The sequence below is a fragment of the Arabidopsis thaliana genome, chromosome 5 (genome assembly GCF_000001735.4).
Source record: "Arabidopsis thaliana chromosome 5, partial sequence".
NCBI classification, from domain to species: Eukaryota; Viridiplantae; Streptophyta; class Magnoliopsida; order Brassicales; family Brassicaceae; genus Arabidopsis; species Arabidopsis thaliana.
In genome coordinates this window covers 5,040,943-5,058,232 of record NC_003076.8, presented here as the reverse complement: position 1 = coordinate 5,058,232, position 17,290 = coordinate 5,040,943, and the positions used below count along the sequence as shown (strand labels likewise).

Sequence of the window (17,290 nt, the reverse complement as noted above, 5' to 3'; positions counted from 1 at the left end):
ATATTGAATGAGCTAATAGAGGTTCTTTCAAAAGAGCTTTTAGACACCAATTATCTAAGCTTTTCCAAAGATGCAACAATATACTAATTTCTAAATGAAAACTTATATTTTCGAAGGATTGATTAATGGAGGAATGAGATTTCGTTGAATACACACATAATATATGTATATAATTTTTTTGACTAGCAAAAGTTTATTAGATTTCATAAATTGTACAAAAGAATATAGTTATAACATTTTCTTTGTAAATTAAGATGCATATCTTGTTTGGCAAAAAAATGAACTGGTCCTGGATCCTGGGAGAGTACAGGCCTAGCCCAAAACTTCCTTATTAACAAAAGGATAATATATAAATGAATATATGGTTTTCCAACAAAAAGAAAATGAATATTTATTTTACAAAGTATCATTAATGAGTTAAAAATATCGCGTTTCAAAAATCAAAACGACCCTGACTACGAAAATAAAATAACTACCCGAAAGTACCCGTTTTACTTACACGATTGTTAACTGTCATCAAGTTAATAGTTGAGGGTAGAAACGTATTTTGGCTTGGGAAAATAACTCAAAATCATTTTAATGTCTAAAAATGAGGAAAATTTCAGGGGAAGATTGGTCTATTACTTTCCCCGCCAATTGCATCAATCCTAATTGCCTCTAAATTCTTCCCTAATTCCAATCTAGGGCTCAATTCTCTATATGACTGATAAACTCTCTTCAAAATCCTCTCAAATTCCCCTTTGATTATTCGATGTTCTTCGAAATCTGATACCTGGAAACCCTAATTTTTGAATTCGTGACGACTACAGTTCGATCCAAATATGAGCAATCCAAGCAGTTCCGGCTTGGGTTCAAGTTCAGGTTTGACTCATTTCGGGATCGGTTTGGCTAATACTGTTCAGTCGGAAGTTACTCCTTACTTGCCGCTACCGTCGTTACCTATATTCTGCGGTGCGGCCGAACCTGGAGAGTTCAAGTTGTTCGATGAGGTTGGCCAAGGTAGTGGCTACAGGTCGTTGGATCGCAGTGAGATTCTCGCGCAATCTAGTAGAATCGCAAATATGCTTCATGAGACTGACGTTTCTTACCTGTAAGCGATCTATCGTTTTTATATTTGGCAACTATAATTCGCTTCTGGATATCAGAAACTAGTTAGTTAGTGTTTTTTTTCTCAATTGGATTGCTGAAATGCGTTGCTATTTGGTTGATGATCTTATACATGTATGAATCTACCTCGTGCTAGTATTGTTAAGTTGATTATCTCGTGTGTCATATGTGAATTTAAGCAGCTAACGAATCAGCTAACTTATGAAAATGAGCTGTGACTGCAGTGAATAATATGTTGTCTTGCTGGCTGATATAAAAGAGGTTTGATTATTAGATAATGTTTACGTCTTCAGGTTTTGGCAGTTTTGTTGGTGAAGTGATCAGTAACAGTTTGTTCTGTGCTGGTTATAGGGGTTATTTTCAAAGCTAACATCGAATAAATTAGTGATAGAGTGAATTTTCTGTAACACTGGGAAGTTCATGCCGAGACTATGATTGTAGAGCGCACTAACTTATTTTTCTCTGATTTAATCTAACAGGGATCTTAGAAACGAGGCTAGGGCGCCCGATTGTAATTCTGGGGAGCATTTTCAGTTATATGACCTAGTTCTACGATGCAATCCTGGAGCATTTGAGTATGTTACCCCCGGTAAATGAAGCCTTCTCATTTTTTTTTCCTTTTTTGGCTAATCTGTGGAGTAACAGATTTCGGGGAAAATATTGAACATCTTTTTGAAAAGAATCCTAGGTTTTTGAATATTTGGTCCGCATTTAAGATTCTTTTAATGCTTGATCCTAGTAGTATCTTCCTTCTTTGTTTATCCAGTCAGGTGGTAGTGAACCTCTACTCGACGTTCCATTGTGCTAAGCTTTAATAGTTGTTTGGTTGTTCCAGGCAAACTTGTAATTGTGTTAGTGTATGCTAGATTTTAATATGTTTGGGTTTGTTATTTATTACAATTTTCAAGTTTATCAGGTCCGACCTGCGATCCACTCTTTACCAATGAAGGGCCTCAAAAGATAATTTCTGAACCAAGTGTTCCTGTCAAGATGCAGCGACAGACGGATACTCATTTAGCTAGGAGTATCGAACCTGAACCTGTGAAAAGGGTATTACGACCAAATCATGTTGAAGATCATAGTTGGCAGCACGAAACTCTGACAAACCAGTCACCGAAAGATGTTACTGCATATGACTCTCGGCCTGAAACGATCACCATGAATGTAAGCCCATTATCATAATTTTCATCTGGATTTCTTCTGTGTGATGGACATAACCAAATGAAAGTGCAGGAACTTTCTGCTTCCAAAAAGCCAAAGGGAAAGAAGAAACGTAAAGATGACTTGTCATCAGTTCAACCAGATCCATCTGTGCTGCAAGGTCTGTTTGTCCTCTTTTCCTTGTTTTCTATGCATGTACCTCTACCCTCTCAGTAATTGTAGTTTTTTTTAATGCCTATTTAGAGTCCATCGTACAAAACTTTTGTGAGATGTTGGAGGACTTCTGTGGCAGAGCTGAAGTCCCTGGTGATGATAGGGATGAAGCAGAGTGGTCATCAGTGCCCGTTGATGAAGTTCGTGTTCTTATAAATGAATTGATGACTATACGGTCAAAAATGCTTCTGCATATGGTACCTGTTGATATTCTATCAAGGTTACTGCGCACTCTGGATCATCAGATACACAGGGCAGAAGGCTTGTCCATTTATAGTGAACATGTGAGTAGTTTTTTGTTTGTCTCTCTCTATTTGCTCCTCTCTTGCTTTACAGTTGTGAGGATTCTTTCATGTTGCAGTCGACGCAAGGACTATTTTAACGTACAATTTAGCTTTCAATCAAAGTTATTTTTTTCTCTGTTTGAAGTATATTTCTTGGACTTGCAAGGATGCATTATTGGTTTATTTCGTTCTACTGTGTGTTAAATTATGACGTTTAGTATTATAAAAGTGGCAAATACGTTTTTTCTTTTTCTTTTTGTACCTAACATTTTCTGCGAAAAATATTTCAGTCAGATTCAGATTCAGTGTTGTTGGTTCTTGGTGCCCTTGAGTCAATCCATGCATCGCTAGCAGTGATGGCCAACAGTGATATGCCAAAGCAGCTCTACAAGGAGGAGGTGAGTGCTTCTTAAGTGTTATTTTCCCTGAAGGCTGTTTATCTGCTCACTGCCATCGTTCCACCATATTTAAATGATTCATTTTTTGATATTTTTTCTACTTCTTATAATTAGATAATTGAGAGAATTCTGGAGTTTTCTAGGCACCAAATGATGGCTGTTATGTCTGCTTATGATCCATCATACCGCACTGGAAGTAAACCGGCAGAAAATTTGGCATTTGAAGGTTGGTTTTCCTATTTACTTTGGAAGTTCCATTTGCTATTCATATTCTGTACCAATGTATGGCATGTCATTTCCTATATTTGAAACTTGAGTTTTATCCTAGTATGTAAGCGCAAAAATTGTGCCTTTTGACAGGCTTTGTTGTTTTTCAATATTCTCATTTCTCCTCCACAAGGTTATGTTCCACTTACACAAAACTGACATGTAGATATATGCCACACGCTTTTATAGGTGATGATGATGATGATAATCCAGATCATGACATGGGGTCAGCCAGCAAAAGGCGGCGCATAGTAAAAAACAGCAAAGTAAAGAAGGCGTCAGTAAACAGGTTTACTAATTAATACCCATTCTTTTGTTATTTTAGTTGCACACATTTTCCCATCTGCTATTTCTGTCTGTAGGATCTCTGGAGCAGTAAATACTGCACTACAGAAACTTTGCACTATTCTTGGCTTACTCAAGGACCTGTTGTTGGTAGAAAGGTTGTCTGACAGTTGCATTTTACAACTGTTGAAGACAAGTATTACAACATTTCTAGTGGAAAATATCCAAATTCTGCAACTTAAAGCAATTAGCTTAATCGGTGGTGTAAGACTTTCCACTAACTCCATAATCCATATCTTTACTGTGTTTTCTGTTCTAAATATCAATGTCTTCACGTCAGTAATGTTCTTAATATTGTAAATGTCTTAATTGCAGATTTATAATTCATATTCTCAACACCGAACATATGTGATAGATGAAATATCTCAATTGCTCTGGAAGTTACCTTCCTCGAAACGAGCATTGAGAGCGTATCTTCTCCCTGATGAAGAACAGAGGCAGATTCAAATGGTCACTGCTTTGCTCATTCAGTTGGTTCACAACAGCACAAGCCTTCCTGAAACCTCGAGACAGGCTGCCAGTGGAAACTCTATACTAGAGACCTCAGTTGATGTTGGCTACCTTACTAAGTGTCATGAAGCGGCTACAGAAACATGTTGCCTCTTCTGGACTCGTGTCCTTGAACGATTTACCAGTTTTAAGGGTCAGGACGCTTCTGAGATAAAATTGATTATTGAGAATCTTGTTATGGACTTACTGACAGCATTAAATCTTCCTGAATATCCGTCTGTGTCTCCTATTCTTGAGGTAAATGTATTGTGTTACTGTGTTTTTTCTTCTAATTACGAGTCAATGTTTTTTTCCACTCTGACAGGTCAACTATTGCAGGTTCTCTGTGTCATACTGCTACATAATGCAGGGTTGAAATCAAAAGATGTCTCTGCTCGAATAATGGCCATTGAGTTGCTAGGTACAATAGCTGCAAGGTTGAAACGTGATGCTGTCCTCTGCAGTAAAGACAGATTCTGGACGTTACTAGAGTCAGATAGTGAAATTAGCGTTGATCAAGTTTGCACAAAAGATTGCACATTTTGTTTAGGTAAAAGGGCTGGGAACTTATTGGTCTGTCAAATTTGTCAAAGGCGGTTTCATGGTGACTGTTTGGGTTTAAAGGAACTAGACATTTCAAGTCGAAATTGGCACTGTCCGCTTTGTGTATGCAAGAGGCAACTTCTTGTACTACAGTCTTATTGCAAGACTGACACCAAGGGTACTGGTAAGTTGGAATCAGAAGAAAGCATCGAAAATCCAAGTATGATTACAAAGACCGAAGTTGTGCAACAGATGCTCTTGAATTACCTTCAGGATGTAGGATCAGCTGATGATGTGCATACTTTCATTTGCTGGTTTGTTCCTGACTCTTTTTACATGGATTTTGCAATATAGGTGAGTCTTATATGGAAGGTACTTTGTGCAGGTTTTATCTGTGCCTTTGGTATAAAGATGTCCCAAAATCTCAGAATAAATTCAAATATTACATTGCCAGACTGAAAGCAAAGTCAATAATCCGTAACTCTGGAGCAACTACTTCGTTCTTGACAAGAGATGCTATCAAGCAGATTACTTTAGCCCTTGGAATGAATAGTTCCTTTTCCAGAGGATTTGATAAGATTCTGAACATGCTCCTGGTTAGTGAAAGGTTTTGTGTGCATCTCTTTTTTCTGAGTTTTTATCTTTCTAACTGTGTTATATTTTTCAGGCTAGTTTAAGAGAGAACGCTCCCAACATTAGGGCTAAAGCTTTGCGAGCAGTAAGTGAGCAATGTGTATAAACACATAGTTAATTCTGTTTGTGCGCAAAGTCAGAATATAGTTGTGCTATTCTAGCGATGATAATACATTCTATCATTGGCCATGACAGGTTAGTATAATTGTTGAAGCTGATCCAGAGGTACTGTGTGATAAGCGTGTTCAGTTGGCTGTTGAGGGAAGGTTTTGTGATTCTGCAATATCTGTTAGAGAAGCAGCACTGGAACTTGTTGGTAGGCATATTGCATCACATCCTGATGTTGGTATAAAGGTAATTGACCTGTATCAATATTGTTATAACACATTACCCACTATTGCTGTTTCTTTGCTGACCCATGGCATTTTTGTGCAGTACTTTGAGAAGGTCGCTGAGAGGATTAAGGATACTGGAGTGAGTGTTCGAAAACGAGCCATCAAGATAATACGTGACATGTGTACTTCAAATCCCAACTTCTCTGAATTTACAAGTGCGTGCGCTGAGATATTATCTCGTATCAGTGATGATGAGTCTAGTGTTCAGGTAATGTTGTATCCAGTATGCATTGTCTTCATTTTTAGTGTGATATTATGCTTACGCACAAGATCTATAATAGAGATTTCTTCATCTACAGGATCTTGTGTGCAAAACTTTCTATGAATTTTGGTTTGAGGAACCTCCAGGGCATCATACTCAGTTTGCTAGTGATGCTAGCTCCATTCCACTGGAACTGGAGAAGAAAACCAAGCAAATGGTAGGGTTGTTAAGCAGGACCCCAAATCAACAGCTGCTTGTAACAATTATTAAGCGTGCCCTGGCCCTGGATTTTTTTCCTCAAGCAGCTAAAGCTGCTGGTATTAACCCAGTTGCTCTTGCATCAGTACGCAGGCGCTGCGAGCTGATGTGCAAGTGCTTACTGGAAAAAATATTACAGGTCAACACTAATGCTTCACGACTGCATTGATGATGGGTTGGTCGAGAACCAATAACAAACATCTTTTATTCCCTCAGGTAGAAGAAATGAGCCGTGAAGAAGGAGAGGTGCAAGTACTTCCTTATGTACTTGTTTTGCATGCTTTCTGTCTGGTGGATCCTGGGCTGTGTACACCGGCTTCAGACCCTACTAAGTTTGTCATCACCCTACAGCCATATCTGAAGAGTCAGGTTGGTCAAAATTCTTTTAAGTTTCTAGGAATGAGTCTGTTAAGATTTAAGAACTTACCTATGGTTGTTTTCCTTAAAAATATAGTGGTGATATCCAGAAAAGAAATCAACTGTGTGAAGGCGTTTGCACTATAGGATCTCAAATTTTAAGTGTTACTAATTGCCTTTCGTCCTGTATTTTTTGCAGGCTGATAGTAGAACAGGAGCACAGTTACTGGAGAGTATTATTTTCATTATCGATTCTGTCCTACCCTTGATCCGCAAGCTGCCTCTAAGTGTCACAGAAGATCTGGAACAGGATCTAAAGCATATGATTGTTCGGCATTCGTTTCTAACTGTTGTGCATGCTTGCGTTAGGTACCCTCTATATTTCAACTACCATCACTCCTGGCTCTACTCATCGTATTCTCTTTCACATATGTTCATTGTTTTTGGGACGATTGCATGTCTTCATAGAAGATGCAGTCGAGTAAAATCACTCATCCTTTTCAGGAGACTACTAATGCAACCTTTTGAATTCTCAGGTGTCTTTGTTCTGTGAGTAAATTGGCGGGGAAAGGTGTTAGCATAGTTGAGCATCTTCTTCAGTTCTTTTTTAAGCGGCTGGAGGCCCAAGGTTCCGATAACACACAGGTGGGTTTACTTTGAAAAGATCATGCATCAGGATTGTTTCATGTTTAAGCACAATTAAGGTCTTTGAGTCTTGTTTCGTGCACATGATTTTACAAGTGTAGTATGAGTATCTGTGGGTCGGTGATATAGTGTACTGTTGCGGCTTGCATTTGTGAGTGTAAATTTGGTTGCATTATTACCTAATTTGGTGTTTGTTCTAACTGTTGGACTGTATTTTGTTTAACTAGAAGTAGACACAAGTTACTCCCATTTCCCTTTTGCTTAGAAGTTCAGTATTCTCTACTAACACTGCTCTTCATTGCGATTTTACTGCCTACTGAGAGTAATATTCAATATTCACATTTCTCATTCGAGTTAGTGCTGACTGAGTTGGGATAACTGTTATTCTTTACAAAATGAATCCAGCAACGGATTAGTTTGAAGCTTATTGGTGAAAATATTCTTTCCATTTCAGATTGCTGGGCGGTCCCTTTTTTGTCTTGGCTTGCTTATTCGCCATGGAAACTCTCTTATTAGTACCTCAGGTGGCAAGAATTTCAATCTCTCTGGCTGTCTTAATTTGTTTAAACGACATCTCCGAACGGAAGATATTGCTTTGAAAGTCAGGTCGCTGCAGGTATGGTGCTTACAGTGCTAGCTGTTGCACATTCTCGATATTGTGATATGTTAGAATAACAGTGTCCCCAAACTTCCCGTAGGCTTTAGGATTCATCCTAATTGCACGACCTGAGTACATGTTGGAAGAAGACATTGGAAAGATAATCGAGACTACATTAGCAGATGAAGCAAATGGGCGTATGAAGGTAATATTACCCATCTATGTATGTTTTCTATATATGGTGTACATGTTTTTTTGTTTTACGCTTACATATGGTTGCATCCTTTTTTTAATGCTCATGATTCAGATGCAAGCATTACAAAACATGTATGAATACCTTCTTGATGCGGAAAAACAATTGGGATCAGAGAAAGCCAGTGATAACACGGTTAACTCAGTTGAACAAGGTGGCCATAATGTACCTGTGGCCGCTGGTGCAGGTGACACCAACATTTGCGGAGGCATTGTGCAGTTGTTTTGGGATAAAATATTAGGTAGATGCTTGGACTTTGATGATCAAATTCGCCAGACCTCTCTCAAGGTTCGCCTTTTTTTTTTCATTAATAATTTTTGCTTCTGTATCTTTTCACTTGTCTGAATTATTGAGAGGTATTCTGTTTCGCAGATAGTGGAAGTTGTACTACGTCAAGGCCTAGTGCATCCTATTACGTGTGTTCCTTATTTGATTGCCCTCGAGACAGATCCTCAAGAGGCCAACCAAAAGCTGGCCCATCATTTACTAATGAATATGCATGAGAAGTAATCCTCTGATTGGATTTCACATGATTTTACATTATTCGGTGATCAAGTATTAGCGCACTAACACACTCCGACATTTTCACCAGGTATCCGGCTTTTTTTGAGAGCCGTCTTGGTGACGGACTTCAAATGTCGTTTATCTTCATGCAATCCATCAGCCAGGTCACTTCAGAACCAAATCAAAGTCTTCAGCAAAAGGGTTCAACAAACATGTTGGGCAAAAATGATCATGCTAGTAGTACTCTCACCCAAGCTAGACTTGGAGTCTCTAGGATCTACAAGCTTATCCGTGGAAACCGGGTTTCTCGAAACAAATTTATGACTTCGATTGTTCGCAAGTTTGATAATCCAACCTGGAATGGCTCAGTAATATCGTTTCTGAAGTGAGTATTCGGTATACAAAAAATTCCACATTCTCTCTGGTAAAATAAAGACTTACTTTACTGTTTCTCTTTACAGGTATTGCACTGAAACCCTTGCTTTACTTCCATTCACATCACCTGATGAACCACTCTATCTTGTATATTCCATAAACCGAGTTATGCAGATTCGGGCTGGAGCAGTTGAGTCAAATTTGAAGGCTTTGTTACATAAAGATTCCGCAAAGACTCAGCATGGAAATGGAGCATACCAACAAGATCCGATTCCCGGACATATGAACATGATGGATCTAAACACAAGAATCCAAGAAGAACCAAGACATTGGAATTCCTATGGCCATGCAACTCTAATTGACCTCAATGGATCAGTATACCAAGATTCAAGGGATCAGTTCACTTCATATCAAGTCCATAATGGGAAAGCAGATGTGCACAAGATGACCTCATCTGATCCTCCTGAATTATCCACTGATGATCTGCAGAAAATTCAGGTAGTCTTCATGGCTTTTTCCCCTGTGATGCTTAGGGTGTTATAATTGTGTTTCTTTTGGTTTGGTTTGGGCAGATCGGTTCAGTTTTACATATGGTTTATCAAACTTGGGCATTCTTTGTATCATCGTTTCTTATATATATAGCTTGTTCTTCTCATGCCAGTCTTTCTTTTGGTACTATTTCAGGTTGATTGCTTAGCAGCTATAGCTATACAACTTCTTTTGAAGCTCAAGAGATACCTAAAAGTCACGTACAGCTTAAATGATGACCGGTGCCAAGTACGATTCTTTCTTTCCGTTTCTTTTTCTTTTTCGTTAACTTTGTTCACAAAAACATGACTGGTGTTTGGAAACAAAATATCTCAGGCCTATTCTCCAACGGAACCATTGAAGCCAGGAGATCCTCTCTCCAGACAAAGCGTTGCCTTTGACCTCAGCGAAACTCGCACTGACTTACCTTCAACATATCAAGACTTAGTTCAGAGATATCAGGTTAAAACCCCAAAGCCTTTTAATTTTGTTCACTAGTAAAATTTAAATCCCTGGGCAAAGAATTCATCAGTTTCTTCACCTATTTTGTTTTTTTGCAGGAGTTTAAGAACGCAATGAGAGAAGATACGGTTGACTTCACCATCTATTCAACAAACGTCAAGAGAAAACGCCCAACGCCAAGGAAAACTTCAAGATCTGCTAAAAAAACAGTGGCCTACAACGAAGATGATGATGATGACGACAATGATGACAGAGGATGGCATGGAGGAGGAGGAAGAGGAGCTGCTCGGAGACTAAATTACAGCACCAGAAGTAGCAACAGAAGGTAAAAGAACCATTTGCTTTTGTTATTAGATTACTGTACATAAAGCGGCACTAAAAGAATATCTAAACCGCTGTTGTTTAGGCTCGTAACCAATGTACAGTACGATGTCTTACTAAACTAGGAAGACACAACGAATTGAAACGTTAAAATCTTTTTGTTTAGAAAGGAAAAGAAATCAAAGTAGTAGAAGAGGAATTGGGGATGGAGGTGTATTTTGGTCTATTAGATGAAATTTGACTTATTCTTATTGTATTTGTTTATCTGCTCTCTTATTCTCTCTTGATCCTATTGTTCAGTAAACGATTATATCTTTGTTTATTTTTGTATTTCCACGTTTACAATAAAAGTAAATGATTATATATCTGTTAATTTTGAATTTCAACGTCTACAAATCTATATTATAAAAATGTAGATTATCTTGTTTACAAATGTAGATTATCTTGTTTAGAGTTTATTTGCTTCTAAAGTCGTCCAATGTCTACAAAGATTATCGAAATTGAGCAAAGTTCTTGTTTCTCGTTTATCCTTTCTTATTAAAATTGTTAACATAGATTTTAAAAAAACGTTGTGAGTTGTGATAAATCGATTGGGCGTTTGGGACTAGTGGAATGTTTTTGTATTTGACTTTTTCTAATGGGTTGATATAATTCCGAATACAAAAGCTGAATAAAAAACGATCGCAAAATTATGGGCAGGGTAATCAGCCCATAACTTCTTCTGTTTGGCAAACATCAGTCCACTAATTTGATCTGGGCTAACTTTAGGCCCATTTTTAAATAAATGGAAACTAGAAATAAGTATAGTCGTCGACAAAAAGAAAAAGGAAATTAGCCAGCTGTTATGTTAACTGCAAAAAGGAAACTAGGAGTTAGAAAAAAAGGAAATCAGGCACCGTCATAATTCGTAAGTGTGTTTATAAAAAGGGGAATGCTTAAGCAGAGAGACTCAGAGACTCGTAATTTTTTCATAATTTGTTTTGCTTTCTTCTTTCTCTCGATTGCTAGTATCGTGACGGAAGACGATTTCCAGCTATGTAAGTAAACTTCTGATTCTCTTGATTCTAAGGTTTTCTTAATCTTCCGATTCTCTTGATTTCTAGGGTTTTCTTAATCTTCCGATTTGTAAATTGTAACCAGTTAACTTTATCACTGTAAAGTAATCTTCTTTCTCTGGCTCGCAGGTTTCTCTCGATGAAATCATTCATGACCGAGAAGATTTGTATCAATAATTACTGTAAGAATTCTTCCAATTCTCTTAATTTCTAGGGTTTCTAAATTTCAATATTTACCAGTTTTTTTTGTTCTATTCTTTTTTTTTTTTTTTTTTTTCGTTTTGAAGTTGCTTTGATATTGGCACAACCAAACGAATTCGCGTTGTGTTTGTTGGTTTGGAGTTTCTGTGAATTACAAGTTTTTTTCTTATTCTTTGTTATGTTAATTGATTTGTTTAAGGGGTTTTGGTAATGGTTTTTCTTTGTTTTGTTTTTGTAGCGCTTTGGATAGTTTGCTAAAGAGTTCAATTGTTGCTATCGATTGTGGTTTTGTTGCTCTCGTTTTGCTTTTTTTTTTGTTTGATTTCTTCCATTGCTTTGGTTTTCTTCCGAACCCAAGAGAGATCAAAGGCAAACACTCAACTATTAGTGTTCTGTCAGATTCTTTCTTGAGGACATTGTCCCGTCGAGTTGGCTTATGAGACATTTGATCCGAGACTGAAACTGATCCTTTACCCACGGCTTATTATATAGACAAATATACTTGGGATTGGTCTCAGTTTTCTGGTCAAATATCAAGTTACGCACCCACGACTTAATACTTTATTCTTTAGACTGAAACTTGAGACTGAACATTGATCCTTTTTGGTACCCGCGGCTTTAAAATAAGAGAGACATATTGATCATGTTTGGTTTCTTGTTTCGGTCTTTAGACAACAATTACCCACAGCTTTAAAAATGACAAGTCTTTAGACAGAGACTTGAGGGACAAAAGATTGGATTGGGTTATGACAAGTCTTTAGACAGAGACTTGAGGGACAAAACATTGGCTTGGGTTATGTTTGGTGCAATGAAAATGGTACCCACGGCTTCAAACTTTAGTCTTTGGACTGAGACTTGAGACTGAACATTGATCCTTCTTAGTACCCACGGCTTTAAAACCACTTAGACATATGGATCATGTTTGGTTTCTTGTTTGGGTCTTTAGACAATAGTTACTGAGGGCTTTAAAAATGACAAGTCTTTAGATAGAGACTTGAGGGACAAAACATTGGATTGGGTTATGACAAGTCTTTAGACAGAGACTTGAGGGACAAAACATTGGATTGGGTTATGACAAGCCTTTAAACAGAGACTTGAGGGACAAAACATTGGCTTGGGTTATGTTTGGTGCAATGAAAATGGTACCCACGGCTTCAAACTTTAGTCTTTAGACTGAGACTTGAGACTGAACATTGACCCTTCTTAATACCCTCGACTTTAAAACCACTTAGACATATGGATCATGTTTGGTTTCTTGTTTCGGTCTTTAGACAATAGTTACCCAGGGCTTTAAAAATGACAAGTCTTTAGATATAGACTTGAGGGACAAAACATTGGATTGGGTTATGACAAGTCTTTAGACAGAGACTTGAGGGACAAAACATTTGATTGGGTTATGACAAGCCTTTAAACAGAGACTTGAGGGACAAAACATTGGCTTGGGTTATGTTTGGTGCAATGAAAATGGTACCCACGGCTTCAAACTTTAATCTTTAGACTGAGACTTGAGACTGAACATTGATCCTTCTTAGTACCCACGACTTTAAAACCACTTAGACATATGGATCATGTTTGGTTTCTTGTTTCGGTCTTTAGACAATAGTTACTAAGGGCTTTAAAAATGACAAGTCTTTAGACAGAGACTTGAGGGACAAAACATTGGATTGGGTTATGACAAGTCTTTAGACAGAGACTTGAGGGACAAAACATTTGATTGGGTTATGTTTGGTGCAATGAAAATGGTACCCACGGCTTCAAACTTTAGTCTTTAGACTGAGACTTGAGACTGAACATTGATCCTTCTTAGTACCCACGGCTTTGAAATCAGTTAGACAGACATATGGATCATGTTTGGTTTCTTGTTTTGGTCTTTAGACAACAGTTACCCACGACTTTAAAAATGACAAGCAAGATTATGATTGAAGTCTGTAAGTCTTGTTATGTTAAAAGATTGGATAATTGAATCTGATCGTCTATATAATGTTGGTTCGGCAGCATTACTTCAAGTCTCTGCATAGAACTGCCTTCATTAAGGCGTTTCTAGTTCAATGATCTGCTCTAAAATCCGAGGATCTGCACATTGATGGAGAATAAATGTTCTTAAATAGAACTCAATGATCTGCTTAATGATGGGAGACTTTATGAATAATGTAGCTAATCCTTGTGCCTAGCTCTTGAAGCTCTTCCTATTAGCGAAGGTACATTCTTGTGCAACGCTTGATAGGTCGAGGCTCGAGCAAAGCACGAAAGAGGAAGATAGAGATGACGCACCAAAGGCACATCATTATACATCTCACTAAGATATGATATTCAATAATGCTGGCTGGGCAGCCCGAAATATCAATCAAGCTGTGATTATTATCACTGTAAGTCTTGTCAAATTATGTTCTATATATTGCTGGCTGGGCAGCATGAAATATTTTATGCAAGCATCATTTTAATTGAAATATGTAAGTCTTGTGTAATTATGTAAGCCAAGCAAATTTTGATTGAAGTCTGTAAGACTTGTCAAGTTATGTAAGACAAGCAAGATGTAATTAACATCTGTAAGACTTGCGTAATTATGTTCAAAGATTGGATAAATAAATCTAATCGTCTATTTATTGCTGGCTGGGCAGCATAACTTCAAGTTTCTGCACAAAACTGCCTTCATTAAGGCATTTCTAATGATTTCGTAAGAAGGAGAAATTCAATGATATGATAAGACTTGTCTAATGATGTCCGAATGGGGAATTCTCTTGCATGGATGGAGGAATAAGCAAGCAAGCTGTGATTAACACTGTAAGACTTGTCACAGTTCTATATATTGCTAGCTGGGCAGCATAACTTCAAGTTTCTGCATGGATTTGCCTTCATTAAGGCTTTTCTAAAACTCAATGATCTGCAAATTGATGGAGAATAAATTCCATGTTCTGCTATAAACTCAATGATCTGCAAATTGATGGAGAATAAATCTTCTTTAATAGAACTCAATGATCTGTTTATTGATGGAGAATAAATGTTCTTTTATATATAGAACTCAATGATCTGCTTATTAATGGAGATAAATGATCTTTTATAAGACTTGTCTAATAATGGACTGATTGGAAAATGCATAAAAACATGTAGTTAATCCTCTCTGCCTAGCTCTTGAAGCTCTTCCTGTTAACGAAGGCACATCATTGTGCAATGCTTGATGGGTCGAGGCTCGAGCAAGGCGAGAAAAGGAGAGAGAGATGAGGCACCAAACGTAAGTCAGTACACATCTCACTGAGATATGATATTCAGTGAGACATTTTGTTCTAACTTACAATATTCTGCATCAAAAAGTCCAACGTGCAGACTGTATCTTTCCCTCTTTTAATCAGGTAAGTGTCTCTTCCGCCTTTCAAAACAAGGTATGATCTTCATAATATTTTTCCTTGATGGAGTTTTAGTTCGTTAATTGATTACATGCTTAGATCACATAGTCTTTAATAACTATTTATCTATGAATGATTATTTATCTATTTTTTTAGTTTCAGAAGACCAAGAAAATGGAGTAAGTGTACGTGATCTTTCTCAGGTTTGACTTCTCTCTCTCAGTTTGAAATATTATAGTGTTACTCATTGTGTTTGAATTGTTGTAGTGAATGTTCAATATCACGTACAATATCATATAGTTAATGTTTGGCCTAACATCAGTGAATTCGTGACTAATACTCTTTTAGTTTTTATATTGAACTTGTAAGTACTTAAAATAAAGCACGGTTAAAGGCACTTAACGCTTACATGTCTTAGTTACCATTTGTAGAATCAAAATTTGAAAAAATCTTTATATTCTATTTGCAGGAACCATAAAGAAGGCATTGTGTACATGAGTAAGATGTAAGTATTGATCCAATTATTCTTGCAAGTTTTATTTATGTCAAAGACTCTTAATCGTATATCTGATATGTTTTTCAAATTAGGCATCTTTGGTGGTAGTGTTGTCTGTTGTGTACATGAATTCTCTTTTCAGTGTTATAGTGTTGTTGCTTGCGTTTTAATTGTTATAGTGGACAATGCCGATTTTTACCGAAAAAATCAGCAGGTTTTGATCAGATTAACCAAATTTGTGATTTATATATTGTTTATATTGCTGCAAAGTTGAGATCTCATGATTTTTCAACATTCAGTGACTTCTTTTTGTCTTGTTGTACTCATTTATGGTTTATATATATCAAACTTGCAGGAACTAAAGGGTTATTATCTCTCGAAGTCCACGCAATTCTGATTTTGCCACCCATTTGTCGTCTAAAACCTCATTCTCATCTTTGAAACCAAATGTATAGTTTTGAGGTCTCTACTTACATCTGGTACAGTTTTGAGCCTTTGGATGTATTTTTAAGCAAAGCATAACTCTTTTATTCTTTAATCAGAGGCATGATTGGAGCTTTTGGGGTGTGCGTCGTCTTCAACACTCCTATTTCCAAGTAAGTAGATTCCGAAGTTTACTTAATACATTTACGCATGAATATTTTTAGATACTTTAGTATTGTTGGCTTATTTCTCCTTTGGCTGCAAATTTAATATTTCCATGTGTTTTTTTTTAGGTGGATCAATTTTTCCTTTATAAACCAAACCTCAATTAAGCACCCACGTCTTTAGAGCACACTGATACAAATATACACATAACACGAATACATACACTAAACGTAAACATACACACAAACGTAACTTTTGTGCTCACACTAATACAAACATAAATGCATAACACGAACACATACTCTAAATGCAATTGTTTATATTGTATGATGAATGAGTGCTAAACAGAAGTTTATGAAACTACTTACTAAGGTTTATAGTTTATATAAGAAGTTTTTTCATTTCTATAATCTTCAAAGTCGGTACGACTTCATTTCTCAATTTGTGACGTGGAATCAGAGCAGTGAAAAAGCTTTCTTTCATTCACACATTTTCTCTTTGATTCCTTGGAACTTTTCCAGGAAGCACTCTCAATGCTATAAACATATATAGGATTAGGGATAAGCTTGGCCATTTAGTTACTCGGATCGGTTCCATTCAGATTCGGTTCTTCGGATCTTGCATTTAATAGTTCGTTCCGCGGATTGCAAGTTACGTTTAAGTGTATTCACAGCGGGAAAATGGCTGCATTTATGAAATATAGTCTAAGGTTCACATATACATAGAGAAGGGTTTGTATTGTAAGGTGGACGAAAAAATCTTGTAACAAAACTCTATCACGATTAATACTAAACACTTTCAAGAAATTCTTAAGGGAGGATTCTGACATCCATAATTTGGCGCCAAAAGGAGGGGCCTCTAGAATAGGAATCGCTATGGCAAAAAACGGAGATCAAACCTCTACGCTCGACGAAATCAAGAAGATGATGAATGATCAACAACAATGCACCATCAGTGAACTGTTAAAGAAGTTCATTTCGTTTGAGGAGCGTTGCAACACTCAGCTTGCAGCCCTTACCGCAAGTTGCTCCAAAATCACGTCAACTCATAATACTTATGCCGACCGAGTTGACACTCTACTCCAGGGACTTTGCGAACCTCAAGATCAAGAGGGCGTTTAGAGTTTTACGACCCTATCCACCCGAACCCTCTGAGTTTCTCAAACTACTGCAAGGTCTCAGGTCCCAAAGTGTAACCGGAGGAAGTTATCAGCAGCCACCAACTGCTCAAATACTTCTGTAGGCCTCAACTACTTCTGGTTATAATACAAA

The 17,290-nt window shown here is 37.2% G+C and overlaps 2 protein-coding genes, 1 long non-coding RNA gene and 2 other non-coding genes across 7 annotated transcripts; 4 read left to right on the top strand and 1 right to left on the bottom strand.

The window, feature by feature from the left end:
- Positions 1-566: 566 nt before the first annotated feature.
- On the top strand, positions 567-10,718 carry EMB2773 (PHD finger family protein; the record flags this gene model as incomplete). Of its 2 annotated transcripts, none has more annotated exons than NM_121558.4 (28): positions 567-1,090; positions 1,587-1,696; positions 2,024-2,271; positions 2,341-2,428; positions 2,512-2,765; positions 3,056-3,163; positions 3,278-3,389; positions 3,620-3,719; positions 3,793-3,979; positions 4,091-4,522; positions 4,604-5,121; positions 5,193-5,403; positions 5,475-5,525; positions 5,636-5,794; positions 5,876-6,043; positions 6,135-6,434; positions 6,512-6,664; positions 6,852-7,021; positions 7,189-7,297; positions 7,752-7,913; positions 7,996-8,100; positions 8,203-8,436; positions 8,521-8,654; positions 8,741-9,037; positions 9,114-9,525; positions 9,712-9,804; positions 9,892-10,017; positions 10,116-10,718. In NM_121558.4, the coding sequence occupies 28 exons, from the start codon at positions 822-824 to the stop codon at positions 10,344-10,346; spliced, it is 5,541 nt and encodes a 1,846-aa protein (NP_197058.2). The 2 variants fall into 2 exon arrangements, with proteins under 2 accessions (NP_197058.2, NP_001190317.1); NM_001203388.1 differs by having other exon boundaries at positions 822-1,090; positions 1,587-1,682; positions 2,016-2,271; positions 10,116-10,346.
- Positions 10,719-11,179: 461 nt separating this feature from the next.
- On the top strand, positions 11,180-11,630 carry AT5G00405. Its single transcript, NR_144140.1, has 2 exons — positions 11,180-11,375; positions 11,523-11,630. It is a non-coding gene; the product is annotated as an uncharacterized misc_RNA (transcript).
- Positions 11,631-11,944: 314 nt separating this feature from the next.
- On the top strand, positions 11,945-12,305 carry AT5G00400. Its single transcript, NR_144139.1, has one exon. It is a non-coding gene; the product is annotated as an uncharacterized misc_RNA (transcript).
- Positions 12,255-12,932, bottom strand: AT5G02425. Its single transcript, NR_142600.1, has one exon. It is a non-coding gene; the product is annotated as an other RNA (long non-coding RNA).
- On the top strand, positions 12,684-17,276 carry AT5G15537 (uncharacterized protein). Of its 2 annotated transcripts, NM_001343406.1 has the most exons (8): positions 12,684-12,786; positions 13,387-14,407; positions 14,703-14,823; positions 15,098-15,114; positions 15,405-15,440; positions 15,974-16,027; positions 16,148-16,421; positions 16,975-17,276. In NM_001343406.1, the coding sequence occupies exons 3-7, from the start codon at positions 14,770-14,772 to the stop codon at positions 16,200-16,202; spliced, it is 216 nt and encodes a 71-aa protein (NP_001332724.1). In that variant the 5' UTR covers positions 12,684-12,786; positions 13,387-14,407; positions 14,703-14,769; the 3' UTR covers positions 16,203-16,421; positions 16,975-17,276. The 2 variants fall into 2 exon arrangements, with proteins under 2 accessions (NP_001332724.1, NP_001332725.1); NM_001343407.1 differs by lacking the exon at positions 12,684-12,786 and having other exon boundaries at positions 13,436-14,407.
- The last annotated feature ends 14 nt before the right edge of the window (positions 17,277-17,290 follow it).

Bases quoted from the DNA above. Each gene is read 5' to 3' on its own strand.
- AT5G15537 (NM_001343406.1), top strand. From the start codon at position 14,770: ATGGGTCGAGGCTCGAGCAAGGCGAGAAAAGGAGAGAGAGATGAGGCA. The intron at 15,441-15,973 runs GTAAGTATTGAT...TTCTTTAATCAG, and splicing joins ATTGTGTACATGAGTAAGAT to AGGCATGATTGGAGCTTTTG. The intron at 16,028-16,147 runs GTAAGTAGATTC...GTTTTTTTTTAG, and splicing joins TTCAACACTCCTATTTCCAA to GTGGATCAATTTTTCCTTTA.